General features: G+C 43.3%; 2 protein-coding genes across 7 annotated transcripts in view; one reads left to right on the top strand and one right to left on the bottom strand.

Annotated features, from left to right (window-relative positions):
• grik6 (glutamate receptor, ionotropic, kainate 6) overlaps positions 1-3,663 on the bottom strand; it is a 9,792-nt gene extending 6,129 nt beyond the window's left edge. Inside the window, exons 1-3 of one of the 2 annotated variants that reach the window (XM_086041730.1) lie at positions 3,581-3,663; positions 1,381-1,516; positions 1,223-1,307 (exon numbers count right to left, since the gene is read on the bottom strand). In XM_086041730.1, the coding sequence (XP_085897856.1) occupies positions 1,223-1,283 (61 nt within the window). In that variant the 5' untranslated portion in view covers positions 1,284-1,307; positions 1,381-1,516; positions 3,581-3,663. Of the gene's footprint in view, positions 1-188; positions 473-1,222; positions 1,308-1,380; positions 1,517-3,580 lie in introns of those variants that run through there. The other variant, XM_086041731.1, reaches the window with a different exon arrangement.
• Positions 3,007-18,788, top strand: brpf3a (bromodomain and PHD finger containing, 3a). 5 transcript variants are annotated; one of them, XM_086041725.1, is made up of 13 exons: positions 3,007-3,356; positions 5,154-6,645; positions 7,094-7,250; positions 8,032-8,160; positions 8,231-8,359; positions 9,361-9,673; positions 9,752-10,042; positions 11,006-11,530; positions 13,612-13,666; positions 13,747-13,835; positions 14,743-14,840; positions 14,912-15,066; positions 16,441-18,788. In XM_086041725.1, the coding sequence occupies exons 2-13, from the start codon at positions 5,171-5,173 to the stop codon at positions 16,625-16,627; spliced, it is 3,603 nt and encodes a 1,200-aa protein (XP_085897851.1). In that variant the 5' UTR covers positions 3,007-3,356; positions 5,154-5,170; the 3' UTR covers positions 16,628-18,788. The 5 variants fall into 5 exon arrangements, with proteins under 5 accessions (XP_085897851.1, XP_085897854.1, XP_085897853.1 ...); XM_086041728.1 differs by having other exon boundaries at positions 8,029-8,160; positions 11,060-11,530; XM_086041727.1 differs by having other exon boundaries at positions 8,029-8,160; positions 11,027-11,530.

Below are 18,788 nucleotides of genomic sequence, written 5' to 3'. Positions count from 1 at the left end.
CATATTGCTGCCTTTAAATGAGAACAGCGGGTTCGGTTCCCGGCCTGTGCTCCAAATACCCCGCCACTGATGGGCCAGCCCAGGTGGAAAGGGCAACAACAAGCTTGTGTTTTCCTGGCTCATGTCCTTCCTAAATGTAGCAAAATCAAAGCTTCCTTTGTGTGTTTTGAAGTGAATTCAGAGGGCACAAATATCTCCGTCCTGCGTCATGGTGATCTGACCACTTTGGCTCCTTGTTAAGGCCGCACTCTTCTGTCCGCAGTGGCGTGTCCATTCAAAAGGTGTCAGTGTCATGGCACTGGGACATGAGAGGCCAGTCAAAAGAGTATCAAAAGCGCCAGTCGGGGCCAAGGCCCTGGCGGATCCTCCTTTTCAAAAAGATGACACGTATACAGGCACTTCCAACCCCATGTCACTGAGACACACAGTCCCTTTGTATGCACCCCTCTTCCACAAAGATGATTTATGACTATTTTTGCATGAAAAGTCAACTGCTTTTCTTCATTCTCAGCAGTCGGACAGGATGTGGAGCGACACTTTTGATGCAGAGTTGACAAATTATGCATTTATGTCACGTCAGGGCAAAAACAACACATTGGGGAGTTTGGTGATGCGCCAGAGGGAATTGCCAAATGCTGAGAATGGGTCACACTTCAACATGTTTGGATTCGGGGATGAAAACACTAACACAAAACATATTTTCTACATTTTCCTCATCTGGTTAAAATCTGTGCACTACAAGGTTGCTTTTTCCTAAGCATCCATTTTCTGCATCATCCTTATTTTGTGAGCTGGAACCTGGAGTACACACTGGACTGCTCATCAGTCAATCACGGGGTGCCTATAGAAGCAACATTCACATTTACACGCACATATGGACGATTTAGAGTCTTCAATGCAATGCGGGAAAAAGCCAGAGTACACTGACAAAACCATGCGAGCGCAGAGAGAACATGCAAACTACACAAAGAGATTCAAACCCACAACCTCTCAACTGTGAAGCTGATATGCTAACTACTAGTCCACTGTGTTCGGGGCCATTTCAGTCCTATATATATGGACCACATTATGCAAGAACAATTCATTTTTACAGCGGTTCAGAAAATGGATGGATGGATAGATAATGTAAGTATTTCGTAGATTTTGGACAAAATGTAGAATTAGTTGGCCAGGTCAAATGCATGTACAGTATGTAGTAACGCTATCTGTGCAAATTCCTTACCTGCAGTGCTTGTCCCAATGTTGAGGAGGAATCCAACAGACGATAAAAAGACAAACAGCATCTTGATGATTCTATATTGCCTATCCTAGAATTTAAAAAACAGAGTGACCATCACATATATTAAATGTTTAATAATAATTATGCTAAGTGGAGCCCACCTTTATGGGATGTCCTCAACACTGCACCTGACCCTTGGTTCTGGGATGGCGGATCAAAGAAAAACTGAAGTGAGCCACACAGTGAAAGAGTGCGATGTGGTGATTGCCAAATTGGTGATGATAACCAGCAGTGACGCTTGGTTGGTGGGAGGAGATTGTGAAAGAGATGTGCAGTGTTGAGAGAAATATTAAAGAGACAGAGTATGGGAAAATGACTTTATTAACTGATTTAATTACTACTAGCAAGCTGTTGATTGTCATTTCCAAATGAAGTCTAAACATAAAACAGAAAGAATTCCACTTTGTGTATTTAACCAAACCACATAACTAATGGAAAACTGCCAGCTTCATGCTAACACACAATGAAAAACACTGTAGATAGGCTAACAAAACTTGCATTGATGTTGCGGTAGTTATAGCCACTTAAACAACAGATATCTGAACATAAACAGTGCAGCAACTAATGTAGATAATATAACAATACACTCACAGACATACTGTATACTCTTTCTGCTCTATATAGGCATATATTCCTTATCCCCTGCCAAAAAATGATTAATTAATGCACAATGTCAATAGACATTGAAGCATGAAATTGGTAATCACATTGTGTAAATCTTTACATTCTATTTAAATTAGGTTGAAGTTGTTAATGTACAGCATGCGTTTATAAAGCACAATACTGTAGACTACGGGGGGTGGATGTTAAAACCCAGAAAATAGGTGAGCCATGATGTTCGCAATAAGAACACTCTGACATCAATTCCTGTTGGCAGCAGGATGCCGTAGCGTATCATGTCCAAATGGCAGCCTCATGTTGAAAACAGACGGATAGATTCCTCTGCTTAATTCTTATTCCACCAACACAATATTAATCACAATAGTGTTTTTATACTACTAGGAGCACATAGAGCATGTTATTACGAAGAGAATTTTGACTTGCGAGTTTTCTTTAAACAAATGTTTAAGGTCTTTTGTGGGGCTGGGGCTGATTAATGACATTACCAGTGGGGAGAGAGCATTTGCTGTTTTAAGATAGTGTTTTGGGTGGGTTACCGGCTTGATCATAGAACAAATTAAACTCATAAGGCACCACTATAGAAGTAATGTATCATTGAGTCAAAAATGTAATTGAATGGCTAAAGGAAAGTATGGGTTGAAAAGCAGCTACATACACACCAACGCCCTCGCACTTTTTGCAGTACTTTTGTTTAATGCAATAATCTGTAAACCATTTATTTTAAGGGGAACTGTTGTAAAATGAGTTTGAATGTATCTTATAGTGTTTTGGGACCATCGTTGGGGTGTATTTAGGGTTTAAACTATGACAAAATGGAATTGTAAATATTTTCAAAGGAGAGTCTGTAGACGCAAAACTGTGATATTCCGTCGGAATTAGTGGCAAACCACGCGAATGGCTAGTGTTCACTGCACTGTTGTGTAAACATGACCAGGATGTGGACACGGCCAAAAGGCGCGCTATCCACATGCCGTTGTTTTCTTCATCGCTTTTTTACGTTACGAATTTCCCGACCTAGTGCGGTGAACTCGCTTTGCCAAACCCACCAATCACGAATGGGTGCGCGCTGCCCGCGAAGCGAAGCGGCGGTCTCTGATTGGATGACGGCGTCTTTGGGGCGTATTTTTCGAGCCATCTTGACCGAATATTTAGCCATATCCAAGGTACATTAATTTGATTTCTTTGCGGTTACGCGACCGTATGGCTGTGGACAGGCACCGGTGGGAAGGGTGAAGTCACAGCCATGTGAGCGGCTGGGTTTGGATGCTTCATCGTAACCAAAGCGGTTGAAACGAAGATGACGCCGCGTCGCTCCCGTAATGACCGGCTAGCTAGGCTAACAGCTAGCATGTCCGCCGCGGTGGTTCAAGCTTGAACTGACATTTAGCGAGGTCCTTTTTTATTCCCCACCCTCACTCCTGTTTGTCACTCGCATCGTTGAGGACCACTTTTCACGGTAAGTAAGACAGAAATGTTCGGCGTTTGGAACGTTATTCGGGAAATTGCCATTTTGTTGTACTAGTCGTGTGTGTTTATGTATGTGTTTAGTGCCCTGTCCGACAGAGAAACGCTATCATAGATATCCTTGCTTTTTTTTTTTTTTTTGCGATGTATGAATACAACGAACTAACGCTGTAAACGGTGACTATAGCCGTGTCGTATCGTCTAATGTATACATACATTCAAATGTCGCATGTCAGCACGGTGCATAGTGTGTATTTTTTGCCGCTGTTGGCATAATATAATTGTGTCGCTTGTTGCCCCTGTGCTGTTGTAAGCTCAAAATGGCTGACGGACGTTGAGCTACTCGGGTTGGTATTTAGCGCTCCTCAACCGAACTATACACAGCAACAACGAGTAAAAAAAAAAGTTATAGTAATTTTACGGAAATCTTATTGGACGTAGAGAAACATGACAGCTGCACTGACTCCCGATTGGACCAATGGGGACGGAGACGGGGCGTCTCCTTACAGCCAGCGGAATCACACCGGTCAAAACATTAGGTACACCCGTACAGATGAACGAGCGCTAAATACAAGTTATATTAACATATCTGCCGGTTCAAAATTGACTTTATCAGGATACTACAATTACCGTATTTAGCGACACAAGAGGCAAACTATAAGAAACAACCTTGGACATTATGCAGTACAGTTCTACCACAGTAATAAACATTGTTAAGTAGCTCCTTCTACAGCTCTGTCGGTATTTGCATTATATTTGACCACCTACATGGGAATATGATGCATTTAGTCATCAGTTAAGCAAATTGTTGGTACAACCTGCAGTTAAAAACATGCATTACCACCACCCCCATGCAAATGATGCTGACAGGTGATCTTTTAAAGAAGATGCAGTATGCATTTTCTCACATTTTTAATTAAAAATACCACAACAATCACAAATTATAGTGCACTTTACACACCCCATTTCTTGTCTTGTGGAAATGATCCCGTTTCGAGAGTGCCTCAAGTGAGTGAGCCAGCTCTCATCCTGCCTCACAAACTGCTGGGCCAATAGCGAGTCTGGATTTTGTTACCATGACAACGAGGGATGGAGCTAGGGGATTGAACAGGCATGCTTGCAGCGTCTACTTGCAGTAACAGACCCCAAAGTGTATGGAAAAAAATCTGAGTATGAGTAACACAGACCGCCAAAGACGCATACGCCCTAACTGCCACTGCGTGGACAACTTCATGAGTGATCAAGGATGTTCAATGATTATCACTAGCCAACACTGTTAGCTGCTGCATCCAACAAAAGTCAGTGCAGCTCCGCTTACCTTTTGGCTTTGACCTGAAAGCAGGGGCATCGCAACCATGGGGTATGTGAGTATTTATGAATGATAATGCCTCTGTGTGGTAGCGTTTTTGATTATGTGTCTGGCTCTGGTTGTTGCTTGAAAATGGATCTGGATCTTTGCCCAACCTAGCTGATCCAGACATGGGATGAGAAAACTCTGTGTGGGGGTGGTTATGTAAATTAAACTCACTGTAATGTAACAGTCAGCATAACAATAGTAAAACATCTCACTCCCAGACACACATTCAGAGATGGGCCGATAAAAGATTTACATGATTGTTTAATTTCACACTTGGGGGCAGGCACTCCAGAGACCCAACATTATTTGTTTACAAGACATTACAAAGTCAGTTTACCATAACATGTCCCATATAATATTGCTAGAATGTTATTTTTTCACAATTGTTAGTCACGGCATTAATTTGTCTACTTTTGCTTGTGTTTAACATAGCTGGTGTAAGCCACCCCATGCAGAAGGCGAGAAGGTGGGAATGTAAGACAGCTGTAAGTGGACTCAACATGGGTCGCGGCCGAGGCAGAGGGCGAGGCAGGGGCAGAGGCTCGGCGGGCCAGTTGCGTTCGCCCTCGCCCTACAGGCTGCAGCTCTCGCCTTCTAGGGAGACGCTGACGTACGCCCAGGCGCAGAAGATCGTGGAGGTGGACCTGGACGGCAGGCTGCACCGGATCAACATCACCGATCCCCTGCCGGTGATCACAGAGGACGAGATGATGGCCCAGGACATCGTGGAGTGCAACAGTAACAAGGAGAACAGCGTGCAGACTCAGAGGAGAAAACCCTCCAACAGCAAAGGGAGGAGGAATTGCAAAAATGCATCGCAGCAGAGCAAACGAGCAGGCTCCCAGCAGCAAACCGCATCTACCAATTCCCTCCAGCTCCAGAGTCCGCTGCCGGAGCCCACCTTCCGCACACTCGGCTCCGTCTGCCCACCGGAAGCCTCTCCCCTGCCCGCCGCCTACTACCGCTTCATCGAGAAGTCCGGCGAGGAGCTGGACAGAGTGGCCGAGTACGACATGGACGAGGAAGACCTGGCCTGGCTGGAGATGGTAAACCAGAAGCGAGTGTCCGACGGCCACGCGTCCGTGTCCGCCGACACCTTCGAGCTGCTGATCGACCGCCTGGAGAGGGAATCCATCTTGGAGTCCCGCAGCCAGGCGCTGTCTCAGTGCGCCGTGGACGAGGACGCCTTCTGCTGCGTGTGCCTGGACGACGAGTGCCTGAACAGCAACGTCATCCTCTTTTGTGACATCTGCAACCTGGCCGTGCACCAGGAGTGCTACGGCGTGCCGTACGTCCCAGAGGGCCAGTGGCTATGCCGTTGCTGCCTGCAGTCACCCTCCCGCCCCGTAGATTGCGTGCTCTGTCCCAACCAAGGAGGTGCCTTCAAGCAGACCTGCGACGGGCGCTGGGCCCACGTGGTGTGTGCCATATGGATCCCAGAGGTGTGCTTCGCTAACACCGTCTTCCTGGAACCCGTGGAGGGGGTAAAGAACATCCCCCCTGCCCGCTGGAAGCTCACCTGCTACCTTTGCAAGCAGAAGGGCCGGGGCGCGTCCATCCAGTGCCATAAAGCCAACTGCTACCGCGCCTTTCACGTCACCTGCGCCCAGAAAGCCGGACTCTACATGAAGATTGACCCCGTCCGGGAGACGGGTGTCAATGGGACCACCTTCTCCGTCAAGAAGACGGCCTTCTGCGAGCACCACTCCCCGGTGGGGTCCCGACGGGACGGGTCCGGCGATGAGTCGGTGGAAGGGAGACTGGTGGGGGGCAGGGGAAACCGAGGGCAGCGGTCGTACACTCAGAGCTCCCCCACGCCGCCGGCAAAGAAGGCGTCCAAGGGCCAAAAGAAGAAGAACACGAGAGGGCCCAAGCGTCGTTCCAATGTGCCTGTGCTGCTTGTGCCTCAAATTCCCTCTCACAGGTGAGGTCATCACCCTGCATCCATTTTCCATCCTCAGCGAAAGGGAAGCTGCAGCCTGTTACAGTCGATTGAAAGGAAATATACTATATGCATTGTGTTTCCTGCTGCGTTCTTGGAAATTCTGAGACTCCCTCCACAGCAGGAGATATGAACTCCTCCGCATCCAGACTGCAAATACATGCCGCATGCGCGACACCCCCACTTGCTAATTTATCTACAATAAATACGAGCAGCAATAAAGATTCGATTCAATTTTCACTCATGGAGGTAGAACTTCATCACCAAGCTGCCAAATTACACTTTTATCACAGTGTGGATCTGTGCAAGGCTGCACAAATGGAACACACCCCAATGTCGCCAAATTAGATGAACATTCAATCTAGTTGTGTTTACCTTACGGCTTTTGGCATGACGAGTACTTGTGGGAATGAATGTGTCCTCTCTACAGGCTGAACAAGATCTGCACAGGAGTGGAAGTCCAGCGGAAGAATCAGTTCATGCAGCGGCTTCACAATTACTGGCTACTCAAGCGACAGTCGCGGAACGGGATGCCTCTAATACGTCGACTTCACTCCCACATGCAGGCCCACCGGACGGCCGAACAGGTGAGGAACGGTGGAAAAATATGGAATAATCTAGATCAGTAATTCCCAACCAATGATACTGTGAGAGATCATCAGGTGTGCCATTGGACGTTATCTAGTTTCATGTAATCGGTCTAATAATTATTTTTTTTACTCCAAATAATGTTGCTATTCATGCAACAGAGTTATAGCGTTGTGTTCAAATACAGTGAAGAGGCCCAAGTTTCACACTGTGTCAAACAGTAAGTAAATTGACATGAAATGAAAATTATGTCAGTAGATGCACTGCATAGTCCCGATTTAAGGATTTATTTCTGGAGCCTAGCCATGGTTATTTTCTTTAAAAAAAAAAACGTTTGCGCTTAATATTGCTTTGGCACCATCTTGTGGCATTTTGGTTCAAGGGACTATATTGACGTGCGTTGAAAGCTTCATTCAGACAAAAGTAGTCCTTTGTCATCGTCTTGGCGCTAAGGAACTAGGTTGGGGTGCATTGAGGAGCTTGATTTAGAACAATGAACTGCATTGCTGCCATTTTGTGGCATCCATAGGCAATTGTGAATTGTAGGGGCGGGATCAATTTCTCACTGATTTATTTCTTTTTGCTAATTGCAGCAGGACTTGGTCCCCATTCCCCGTCAATGTTGAGGGAACACTATTCATTTTGTGCCATTTGTTCGGTGTTGTGCCGTGAGACTGCACCGTTCTCAGGAAAAAAATGTGCTTTGGCCAAATGAACGTTGGGAAACAGTGATCTATTAGACGCGTGTTTAACATTAGCGTTTTCTTGTGCGTTCAGAAGGAGCCGGATGAGAAGCTGTGTGCTGCCCGAGAGGAACTGCGTTACTGGCAGAAGTTAAGGCAGGACCTGGAAAGGGCCCGACTTCTGGTGGAACTCATTCGCAAGAGAGAGCGCCTAAAGAGGGAACAGGTGGGTCACGGGTGTGATTTTAGCGGGAGTTCTCACCGAAACCTGAGCATTACCGGCATTACCTTTTCAGATGAAAATTCAGCAGGCTGCCACGGAGCTGAAGCTGACACCAGCACTGGTGCTCCTGCGTACCACCTTAGAGCAGCTGCAGGAGAAGGACATGGCCAAAATCTTCTCTCAGCCTGTCAATCTTGCAGAGGTTGGTGGACGTGGGGAATAGTTAAAAGTGGAAATCAACCCAAACATGTTTTTTTCAAGAATATGTTCCCAGCAGGCCCTTGAGTTGAAACACGGCATTTTGGTTAATATTGCGGCCATTTTGTCACTTCTGTCGACTGAAAATGACATCACAACTGCTCAGGGCTCAGGTAACGACCAATCACTGCTCAGCTTGAGAAAACAGGTCAGCTGTGGTTGGTTGTTACCTGAGCCCTGAGCAGTTGTGATGTCATTTTCAGTCGACAGAAGTGACAAAATGGCCGCCCCCGCAGATGGCTAAAAAGGGGTGCATTTTGCTGCTTAACTCATATTCCACAAACGAAACATTAATCAGAATGCCTTGTTTCAACTAGTGGGCTTTCATAGAACATATTCTTGAAAAAAATATGTTTGGGTTGACCTCCACTTTAAGTAATTGTTCAATTAGTTGTAATTCTGCAGCCATTTTTCTCCAGAGAGTCACACTCGGCCATCATGGTACAAATGACGAAATAAGCAGACGGAGTGTGGCCAAAAGTGTCTGCCTTGAACAGGACTGTTTAGAGCAGGGATGGGCAGCCTTAAATGTTGGATGGGGCCACCATTTTTTATCTGTTCTACTAGGGAGCCACATAGGACAACACACTTCCTAACTAGATGGCCGAAAAAAATGTCATTTTAAATACGGGCAAAATATACATGCATACGTGCTAAATATATGCCCTTAATATATTACATTTTTCATAATAAAGTTTTTAAATGCATGTATAAAAGAATCGAAAAGCTGTTCTTTTTGCGAACCGCTTGCCAATACTTGGATACCAAGGAAACTTTTTTTGTATTAGCTTGCCTGACGGTTCCACTTCTTGATCGATAAGGAATCAGACCAATAAGCAGTTCCCACCCCTAATGAAAACACATGGGAACTTTCATCAATGTCTGTTTTAAAACTTTTCCTTACGATTGGCCGCGGCTCACTTTGTCATTCAAATCATTCCCGAGGTCCCAGACTACCTGGAGTTCGTATCCCAGCCCATGGACCTGTCCACCATGCGGGCCAAGCTGGAGGGCCACGCCTACTGCTCCGTCGCTGACCTGGAGGCGGACTTTGAGCTCATGATCTCTAACTGCCTCAAGTACAACTCCAAGGACACCTTGTTCCACAAAACGGCTTTGCAGCTGCGCGAGGTGGGCGGGGCCATCCTGCGCCAAGCCCACAGGCAGTCGCAGAGCATCGGCCTGGACCCGAGCACCGGCATGCACCTGCCCGAGTCTCCCAACAAGCACAGCTTTCAGCAGTGCACCTGGGATGACGGTGAGGCACCATTTAGTAACTTTAGTTTGCATCGGCCCTAAATCCAGACTTACGCTCATTTTTCTCCCTCTCAACCAGTCGACTCCCTCTTGGACCCAGACAACAGGCTCCACCTGAGCACGGATGAGCAGCTCAAGGCCTTGCTGGACAAATTGGACGTGGTGACGTCCATGCGGACCAGCGGCGGACGAACCAAACGCATTCGACTCCTGCGGCGAGAAATCAACATGCTGAGGCAGAAGGTGAACCAACATCAGCTGAATACGCAGACGCTTCATACCAAGGATGAAGTGGAAGAGGAGGAGGAGGAGACAAAGGAAAAGAGGAAGGCTAAAAGGAAGATTCTGGATAATGGAGTTGTGTTCGCAGGTAATAAAGCTTCTTTTATACGGAGATCCTGAAAAATAGCCGCATAACCGCCATAGCAGAACATCTGGGAGTAAAGGTACAACAGTAAATGTTAGTGTGAGAAACATTTGCAGGCCATAAATATGAAGTAATGACCACTTATTGATCACGCTGATTGATCGTGTGTTGTTCGCAACCTCGAAATGTCATATGTTGTGACACTTTAGCTTGTGATCATGAAACATGCTACAAACAATTCAAAATGCTGTAGGTCATTATTTGCTCTTTTTTTTTTAAAGAAAAATGTCAATTTCAGTTTAGTGTTATCTGTGGCAAAAAAAAGCTATTATTGCAATATTTATTTAATTTAAAAAAGTTAGTGTCATATTCAAATGTATTTTCAATTTTAAATTTAAAAAAATCTTATTTTTTGTTAAAGAATTTGAGAATTTTTTTTTTTTAATCTGAAAACAAAAAGTGTGATAGCTGTGTGTAACTTTTGCTACATTTTTATTTGTATTCATTTTTAAAACGGTGTGCCATCTTCCAATATTCTCATAACCTTTTGACACGGGCTATGTTTAAGGGTCCAAAGATTAATGGAGAACTAATCAGTTAACAAATTAATCATTATTTTGATAATTGGTTTATCATTTTAAGACCTTGCTTAATTTAAAATTCTCCAAAACCTCATAATTTCAGCAGTACTCTCAGCAGTAAATATTCTCAGATTTCTGTTGTCCTCCATGATAGTATTTGATTGTATTTTGTCACAATAAGACAAGCATCTGCATTTACTTGTAATTGATTATTAAATTAATTGTTAGTGTTAGCCTTAGTTTAACTTTAGTATTGGAATACTATTTAAAAAAAAAAAAAAAAAAAAAAACTTTCATCAGGCTACAAATGGCCCCCAGACCAGACCTTGGACACCACTGATTTAGTTGATTATTCATGACCGTGATACATATTTTTCTCATCCAGATGACTCCCCTCCCGTGTTAGAACTTACGTGTCCGGCATCGTCACCACTGCCAGGTGACGCTCCGCTGGAACCGCCCATCCTGGGCATCGTAACGGGAGGCCGGCGTTCGCCCGGGCGCTCCTACAAGCGGCAGAGATCGTCACGAAGCGGCAGCAAAAGCCAGGTCGAGGATGAGGCCGAAGTGGGCGAGACGCCGTCTTCCCGAACGGAGGCCGTGCACGAGGGCACACCGCTGGGAACGCCACCAGCCCTGCCCGCGGTGGGCGTCGGCCGGCGCACATCCGTCCTGTTCAAGAAGGCCAAAAATGGCGCGAGAGCCAGCAAAAAGAAATCTCCACCGCAACACAACGGCAAAGCGGCAGGGGATCCGACCGACGGCTTGGACGGCGTCTGCGCCAGCCCGCCGCATTCACCCCACGCCAACATCACCGTCTTGCCACCCACCCCTCCCTCGCCCTCCTCACGCCACCTGAGGTCTCGAGGCCACAGCTCAGACAGAGAGGACAAAGACTCTGGTGAGGCAGGTGAGCAACTACTTGTTTGTGTTTTGTGGTTCCCGAGATTGGGAAATATCTTTTTTTGTTTGTTTGTTCGTTTTAATTCAGCCTCCAGAAAAAGTGTTACTCAGCAACAATGAATTTTGGTTGGTATGTTCCATGAGTAGTCTTACAAAATAAAAGGTTTCAAGAACCCATGCCGGAAAAGACAGAGGAAGTCTACCATTTTGGTTTGAAGCAGCCATTTTACAGATTTGGGGTGATTAATACCAAATTTGAATGACAAAGATTAGATAGTTTGATGACACTAACTAGCATAGAATTTGAGTTAGCAAAATTTGGCTCGGGAGCTCCCGACCCTCCCAAAAATAATGATAAAATTCAGCCCCTGAAGCCAGTGGAACATAGCAACATGGCATTTTGTTGACATGTCTATCATGAGTAGACGCTCAAAAAAAAAGTCTAATGAAGACATGCCTGAACAGAGAGGAAGTCTGCCATTTTGCTACAGTATATACAGGGTGACTCCAAAAAAATGGACCCTGAAAGATTTGGAAATTTGAAATGGGTTTCTGAAGAAGAAAAGGCCAATGACTATAATGTTTTAATGTAATGTTCTAAACACAATAAACGAGTTAGACCTCAAGTTGCATCTGATTCCGTAAACTTTTTTTTTAATTTAAAAGGACAATGTGTAGAATTCAGTGCCATCTAGTGGTCAACTAATATAATGCAACGACCTAAGATGGAAGCGCATGCGTTTTGAGGCACATGCACTACGGTGCCTCCAAGAGACCACATGTCGCAAGCCTACCAACAGTTTCTTAAGCAGAGGTGCAAGAAAAATGTCATCACAAAAGACTTCTAGTATTCACTCAAGTCATGGAGTAAGTGTATTGCATTCTTTACAACTGCAGTAGTCATGATGTAGTTTGTCTCCTTCGGTTATCCGTAGCACAAGATGGCAGCGAAACATGGCAGCCTCCTGTAGGGGAGGCGCGCTCTATGTAATATAATTAGAGATTAGTTCACCTAAGATTATATAAAAATAATTATGTTGATGTGATAGATTAGATTTTTTTGCACATTATTGAAATTAATTGTGTTTTTTTTAGATTAATGATCATTGAAAACAATCGAAACACTCTACACATTGTCCCTTTAAGAAATGACTTTGAGTTTGGGCCCATTTTTGAGTCACCCTGAATATGATTACCAATGTACTCATATAAAATACTTGGAGTATATCGTGATACATTTTTCAGCCATATTGCCCAGCACTAGCTTTTTAGCTGCCAGCCTTACATTTTTTCAAAATTCAGCTCTCAAAGCCAGTTTGACTTAACAACATGAAATTACAAAGGCATGTAATAGATGCTCACACAAAAAAAAGCCACACCTGACAATTACACAGCAAGTCTGCTAGATTGACGTGAAGTTGACTTAATAGGGCCATTTCCAGGGGTCTTTCAAAAAACAACTTGTCAGAGATTTTGTCCAATTGCTGCCAAATTTGAATTTTGTTTGCTAGACCTCAAATGGTGAAGAATTTGAGTTTTCATCATTCCATGTGGGCAAAACATGGTAGCAAATTTTGATGACTCAGCCCCACAAGGTCAGAGCTTGAGCAAATAAATGTCTCGAATGAGAAAAGTCCTGGCCTGAAGAGATCCATAGGTGCCCTGACTGCCCTCTATTGACTAGATGATGTTTACATGCAATAACTCGGCTTGTCACGCATCCAGGCCCTCCTTCTAGCACGTCACCCCATCTAAAACTCGCCCTGTGAAGTTTCACTGATCTACACGAAAGTGGGTGGACATATATCATAACGGTTCTCTAAAAGGACTCAAGAACCCATGCTGGTAAATGAACCAGAAGTCGGCCATTATGATTTGAAGCATCCATTTTGGGTGGATTCTTGGGCCCAAAGTCCAACCAGGGAATATTCACCAAAATACGCCACAATCAGAAGTGGGTAGACGTGACAGACTCGCAATGCTAAATTGCCAAACTTTTAAGTCTTTTTGATCTAATGTGGGTGCATGGTGTCAAATTTTGATCATTTTAAACAGTCGGCAATTTATTTTTTATTTTTTAATGTTTAGACCTGACAAATGGAAAACACGCCTTAGAGGAACACAACGAAGACCAAAACGTCAAGTGAGTGGAGCGCACGTACCTTCTGCCGCTGGACTTGAATGTGGAATTAAAGGGTTCTCTCATTCTCTGTTTGTGTCCAGCTGCATGGCGTCGCCTCCCAAACGCAGCCGAGGGAAACCCGCTCTGGCCAAGGATCCCATCAATGACAACAGAGACATCTCTGAATTGGGTTTGTATTGGCCAGAGGACAATTACATTACAACCTTAGGCCACATACGCATCAATACGACAATGTTGACTTGCAACTTGACTTATTCTTTTTCCAAAATGAGAGTTTTAGCCTATTTGTGGGAAAATCACATTTTTGTGCCATACCCCCTTTGAATGTTGTCAAAATGTTGTCAGAACAGTTTCTCTTTGTGATCGGATGTAATACAAATTCAGTTTTGTTTTTTAATTAATTCCATATTGCCTGAGTTACCATTGCTATTGTACTGTAAATTATTTAACAGAATTTGCAGTAAATTTGAACATGTACATTGTCTAGTAACAATCCAAACAGTCACAACTTACAAGTATAAAGTTAAGCGCTGTGTAATAAATCTTGACAGACGTAACTGAGACAAAACATTTCCTCTGCGCCTTAATATAAGGTCTGACATTCTTCTGTCAAAGTACACAAACAATAACAGCGACTGTTTTGGGGAGAATTCACAAACAATAACAGCGACTGTTTTGGGGAGAATTCTGTCTTGCAATTTCAGAGTATAGCTTTCGTTACCAAACGTAGGGCGTTGTAGCAGAGCAAGCGGTTCCTCAACGTTGATAATTTAGCATATCCAGCACATTTCTTACGATGTTATTTAAGTTAAAAATGGTAGCTGAATAAGTGTTTGAAAACAGTTCTAAAAGCTTATATGTATTTTACTTAAAATTTAACCACAACTGAAATGTATTTAATGAATGCACTGTAATGGAGTTAAAAAAAAGTGAGCCACTGTAACATTGTGCACAATTTTAATTGAAAGATTCCTTCACAAGCCACTAGAGTGAGTGCGTATTCACACAGGCCGAGAATCACGGATTCATGATCAAGCTTTCAAATCCAAATCTTTGTTGCCATACGTTGTCCGCAGACAAGCCTACACTTCTTTGTCCAGACAGCGAGATGGAGTTGGCCCCTCTAGATCTGGTGTGGGCCAAATGCAGAGGCTATCCATCATACCCGGCCATGGTGAGAAAGAACCCCTCTTCCGCCGAAACGCTGAAAGAGCGATTGTTCATAAATCCCCCTCCCTGTGGCAGATCGTTGACCCAGACATGCCCCAGGAAGGACTTCTCCACAACGGCATCCCCATCCCAGTGCCTCCCGTGGAGGTGCTCAAGCTGGGCGAGTGGAGGCGGGCGGAAGCTGGACAAAAGCTCTTCTTGGTGCTATTCTTTGACACTAAAAGGACCTGGTAAGATCTGGGATGGCCCGACCAACCCAAGATGCCGGGTTCTGACACCATATATTGAGCTGTACGGGTTAAAGGTCGCATTAATACCGGAACGTGATGAAATGAAATGATTTATCAGCACAACCTGGCATTTGAGCCTGCGTGTGTAGGGCTGAGTGATTATAGAAAAAAATTAAGTTCTTATTTTTGATTAATATTGAAATCATGATTGATAAAAATGAGTATTCATTCAATTCAAAACTTTATTTATTCAACTACCAAAACTACCATGGTGCCATCATGCCTTGCACATTGAACACTTTCAGTTCAAGTCTCTTGCTTTTTCATTCTGCTGCAGCTATACCTTTGCTGCATTGCATCTTTGCACACATTAAAACCATGAATAAGCCCTTATCTCTTTATCCTGGTTTATTTTTTTTTATCTTATTTTGTTATTCTATTTGTGTTTTCACAAGTCTTGGCACTTACCGGACTAAGCTGGGACCTCTGGTATCATATTTTGTGCCATATCGTTTGGAAATGTGCGTTGGTAGGACAATGAAAAAAAAAAAATCTTAAATCCTTGAAAGCTCAACTTTAGATATAACTGGAGACGACCATAAAATAAATTAGTAATAGAGCACAATAAGAATATACTGAAACAATAGCAATTTAAAAAAAAAAAAAAAAAAAATGTTGCTGTTCCAGTTGTGTGCATGCATTTGGCCTCTTAGGGGAAGTGTGGTGCCATGCATGCATGAAGTACACACAATGAGATCAGAAGAGTAGAAGAAAGAATGTTGCATCTATTAAGAGTTCTCGTTTTTCAGAATATGTGCCTTTGAAAATTGTTGCGTTCCTACAACGTCTGTGTGTGAATATTCGTTATTTGAAGGAATATCACTCTCGGAAGTCGATGCCAGTTTGTCATAAGGATTTTACATTGACTTTAGCATTAGCACTGGCAATGTTTTTTAAAACACAGCAAGTCTTGAATTTGAATATACAGCGTGTGTAATTATTTTTGCTGTGTATTTAGTTTTACAGTAAACCCCAGTCATTAAACAGATTCAAGCACACTCAGGGAGGGCAGATTCACATAACGTCACATGCTTGTAAGCACCATGGCACATTCAAAGTACTTTCACAGTTTCGGGAACTTGCAAACACAGGGCGCCGTTCAGCTCAATATTTTTTTTTTCTTTGATTATAATACTTTATGATCTTGAGAAACCAAAATTGAAATCAGGGAAAAAAAAAAAAAAAAAATTGTCCATCCCTAGGGGACTAGACTTTTTATATCTACTGTACATTAACCAAGAAATGTGTTTGCAAACTATGTGTATAAATGTAATTACGGTCAATTGTCAATAATAGGTCCCCATTAATTTTCAGGCAGTGGCTCCCTCGGGATAAACTGCTACCCATGGGAATGGACGACACGGTGGACAAACTTCGCCTGATGGAAGGCAAGAAGCCAAGCGTTCGCAAGTCGGTGCACACGGCGTACGACCGGGCCATGATGCACTTGAACCGCATCCGAGGCAACCTCAACTTCACACCCACCTCCAACTTTATATGACTTTTGTTTTTAGGGAGGGGGGGGCGGGCGTTGAACCCCTCCGGGTGCTCTTAGGATAAAGGGTAAGTAGTGGAGGAGAAGTGGAAGTTTGACACCACAACTTGTCTCTTTGAGTTCATATCAAATGATTTTTATTTTGGCCAAAGTTATTCAAGACTTGTAAATACTGAACTCTGAAAAGGGAAACATGTATTTAGATTGTATTTTGTGAAAGTCTCACTTGACATTCGCTTCATGGCTGGACTTACAGTATACACACTATTATAAATAGTAGACGCCACATAATAGAGTGGAACCTTCTAAAACAAGCTGTTGCGGTTTACTTCCAAGTCGTTTCAATTTCAAATCAATTTTTCCCCATAGGAAATAATGTGAAGTTTGTTGCTGCCATAAAATCTTTGCTAACTGTAAAGGTAATGTCGGCATTTCAGCTGTGTGCGCAGAAAACTGACCCGCTCAACTGTCAATCGAATACCACCACTACGACCAGGAAAAATGGATCCTACTTCGGCTGGCATCTTTCCTATTACTAGCTGTAACCACCGTATTTTCCGGACTATAAGCCGCACCTTTATATAAGCCGCACCCATTATTTTTAAAAAAAGAATGAAAAAAAACATCTATAAGTCGCACCTTTATATAAGCCACACCCACTCCACTTTTTAAAGAACAATGAAAAAAAGCATCTATAAGTCGCACCTTGATATAAACCACACCCATCTATGTTGAAAAATGTGATATTTACTGTAGTTACAGAACAATTTTGAACTTTAAATGTACATTTATGTACCTGAACAGATTCTTTCCCAACAGTGCCTTTTAACACGGCAGCAACTTTGCTGATTAAAACGGAACAGAACCAAGAGAAAATACTTATCTTCATTTCTCTGCCCACTGCCACTCCAGTTTGTCAGTTAACGCCCCTTTATTGCTCTACTTGCGCATATCATCCAATGCAACGCCTAGTGCTTAACTTAATGCATAGCGCCCTCGCCTGTTGAACTCCTCCACCCGCAGTCACATCCTGTTAATGGCAATTGTATTGTACTGTAATTCCGGTTAGACCGCCCCTAGTGGCGGAAGAAAAATCCACAGAATAGCCGCACCTTTATATAAGACGCATGGTTCAAAACCTAGGAAAAAAGTAGCGGTTTATAGTCCGGAAAATACAATACATTTTTGAGCCACAAAGCCTCTGGCAGGTGGAATATACCCCACCAGGTATTTGCTGGGCTTTTCTATGCTGCGACAACAAGGCACTTTAAAGCGGCCACACCAGCGGACGATAAAAAAAAAGGATTAATCACTATATTTTCACAATCGAGTACTATAGTTGTAAAAATCACTGAAATCAGTTAATAGAATGTTTAATTGTATGGCTCAAATTATACTGAGCAACCAGGGCAACCAACATCCATCGGTTACCATCGTTATCATCACACTTTTCCTCTTTGCCATCACTGGTGTCAGTTTTCTGTGGTGACATCACAGAAGAGGCAAGGAAAAAGCTGATTTTGGAGGTTCCGCTGTATTATCGTATTGTATTTATTTTTTTTGCAGAACACAGTATATTGTAGTCCAGCAATGATGAGATATACAGTACGTGGGACTTGTAGTCTGTACTTACGTTTTTCCATATTGTGAAAGTGTATGTGGAGTACCTGCTAAGTGCATACAAAGACTACTGCGGTCGAGAGCAACTTTTTAATTGACTTGAAAAGCACAAACTGGCTCCAGTGTGTGTGTCAGAGTGCGTGGTACATACAGTGCAATTATAATTACTAAGCGTAGTAAAAGGTGCATGTGTATAGTTTTGTACATATGTAAATGTTTGTTTATACCGGCTAACAGGAAGTAATTTAAAAGGAATTCCATTTTAGAATTTTAATTTATAAAAACAAAACGAAAAAACAGCAGTTGAGAGTATTATTTTAAAGCAAAGACAGTCATATATGAGAAAAGACCTTTTTGTGTGTACAACGCTTCGTAGCTCTTTGTAACCGTGACGACATGTCAGAAGGTTTTCTTTAAAAAACAAACAAACAAAAAGTCACATGGATAAGACCTGAGCCTTCCCGAGGTTTTCCTTTCCCTGGCAGGTCTTGCCTGCAAAAGACCATATTTTCTCACACAACAATAAAAACTGTTTGAATCAGCTGAA

The sequence above is a fragment of the Filicampus tigris genome, chromosome 9 (genome assembly GCF_054856515.1).
Source record: "Filicampus tigris isolate MCC_2025a chromosome 9, RoL_Ftig_1.0, whole genome shotgun sequence".
In the NCBI taxonomy this organism is placed as follows: Eukaryota; Metazoa; Chordata; class Actinopteri; order Syngnathiformes; family Syngnathidae; genus Filicampus; species Filicampus tigris.
This window is presented reverse-complemented; position numbering and strand designations above follow the sequence as displayed.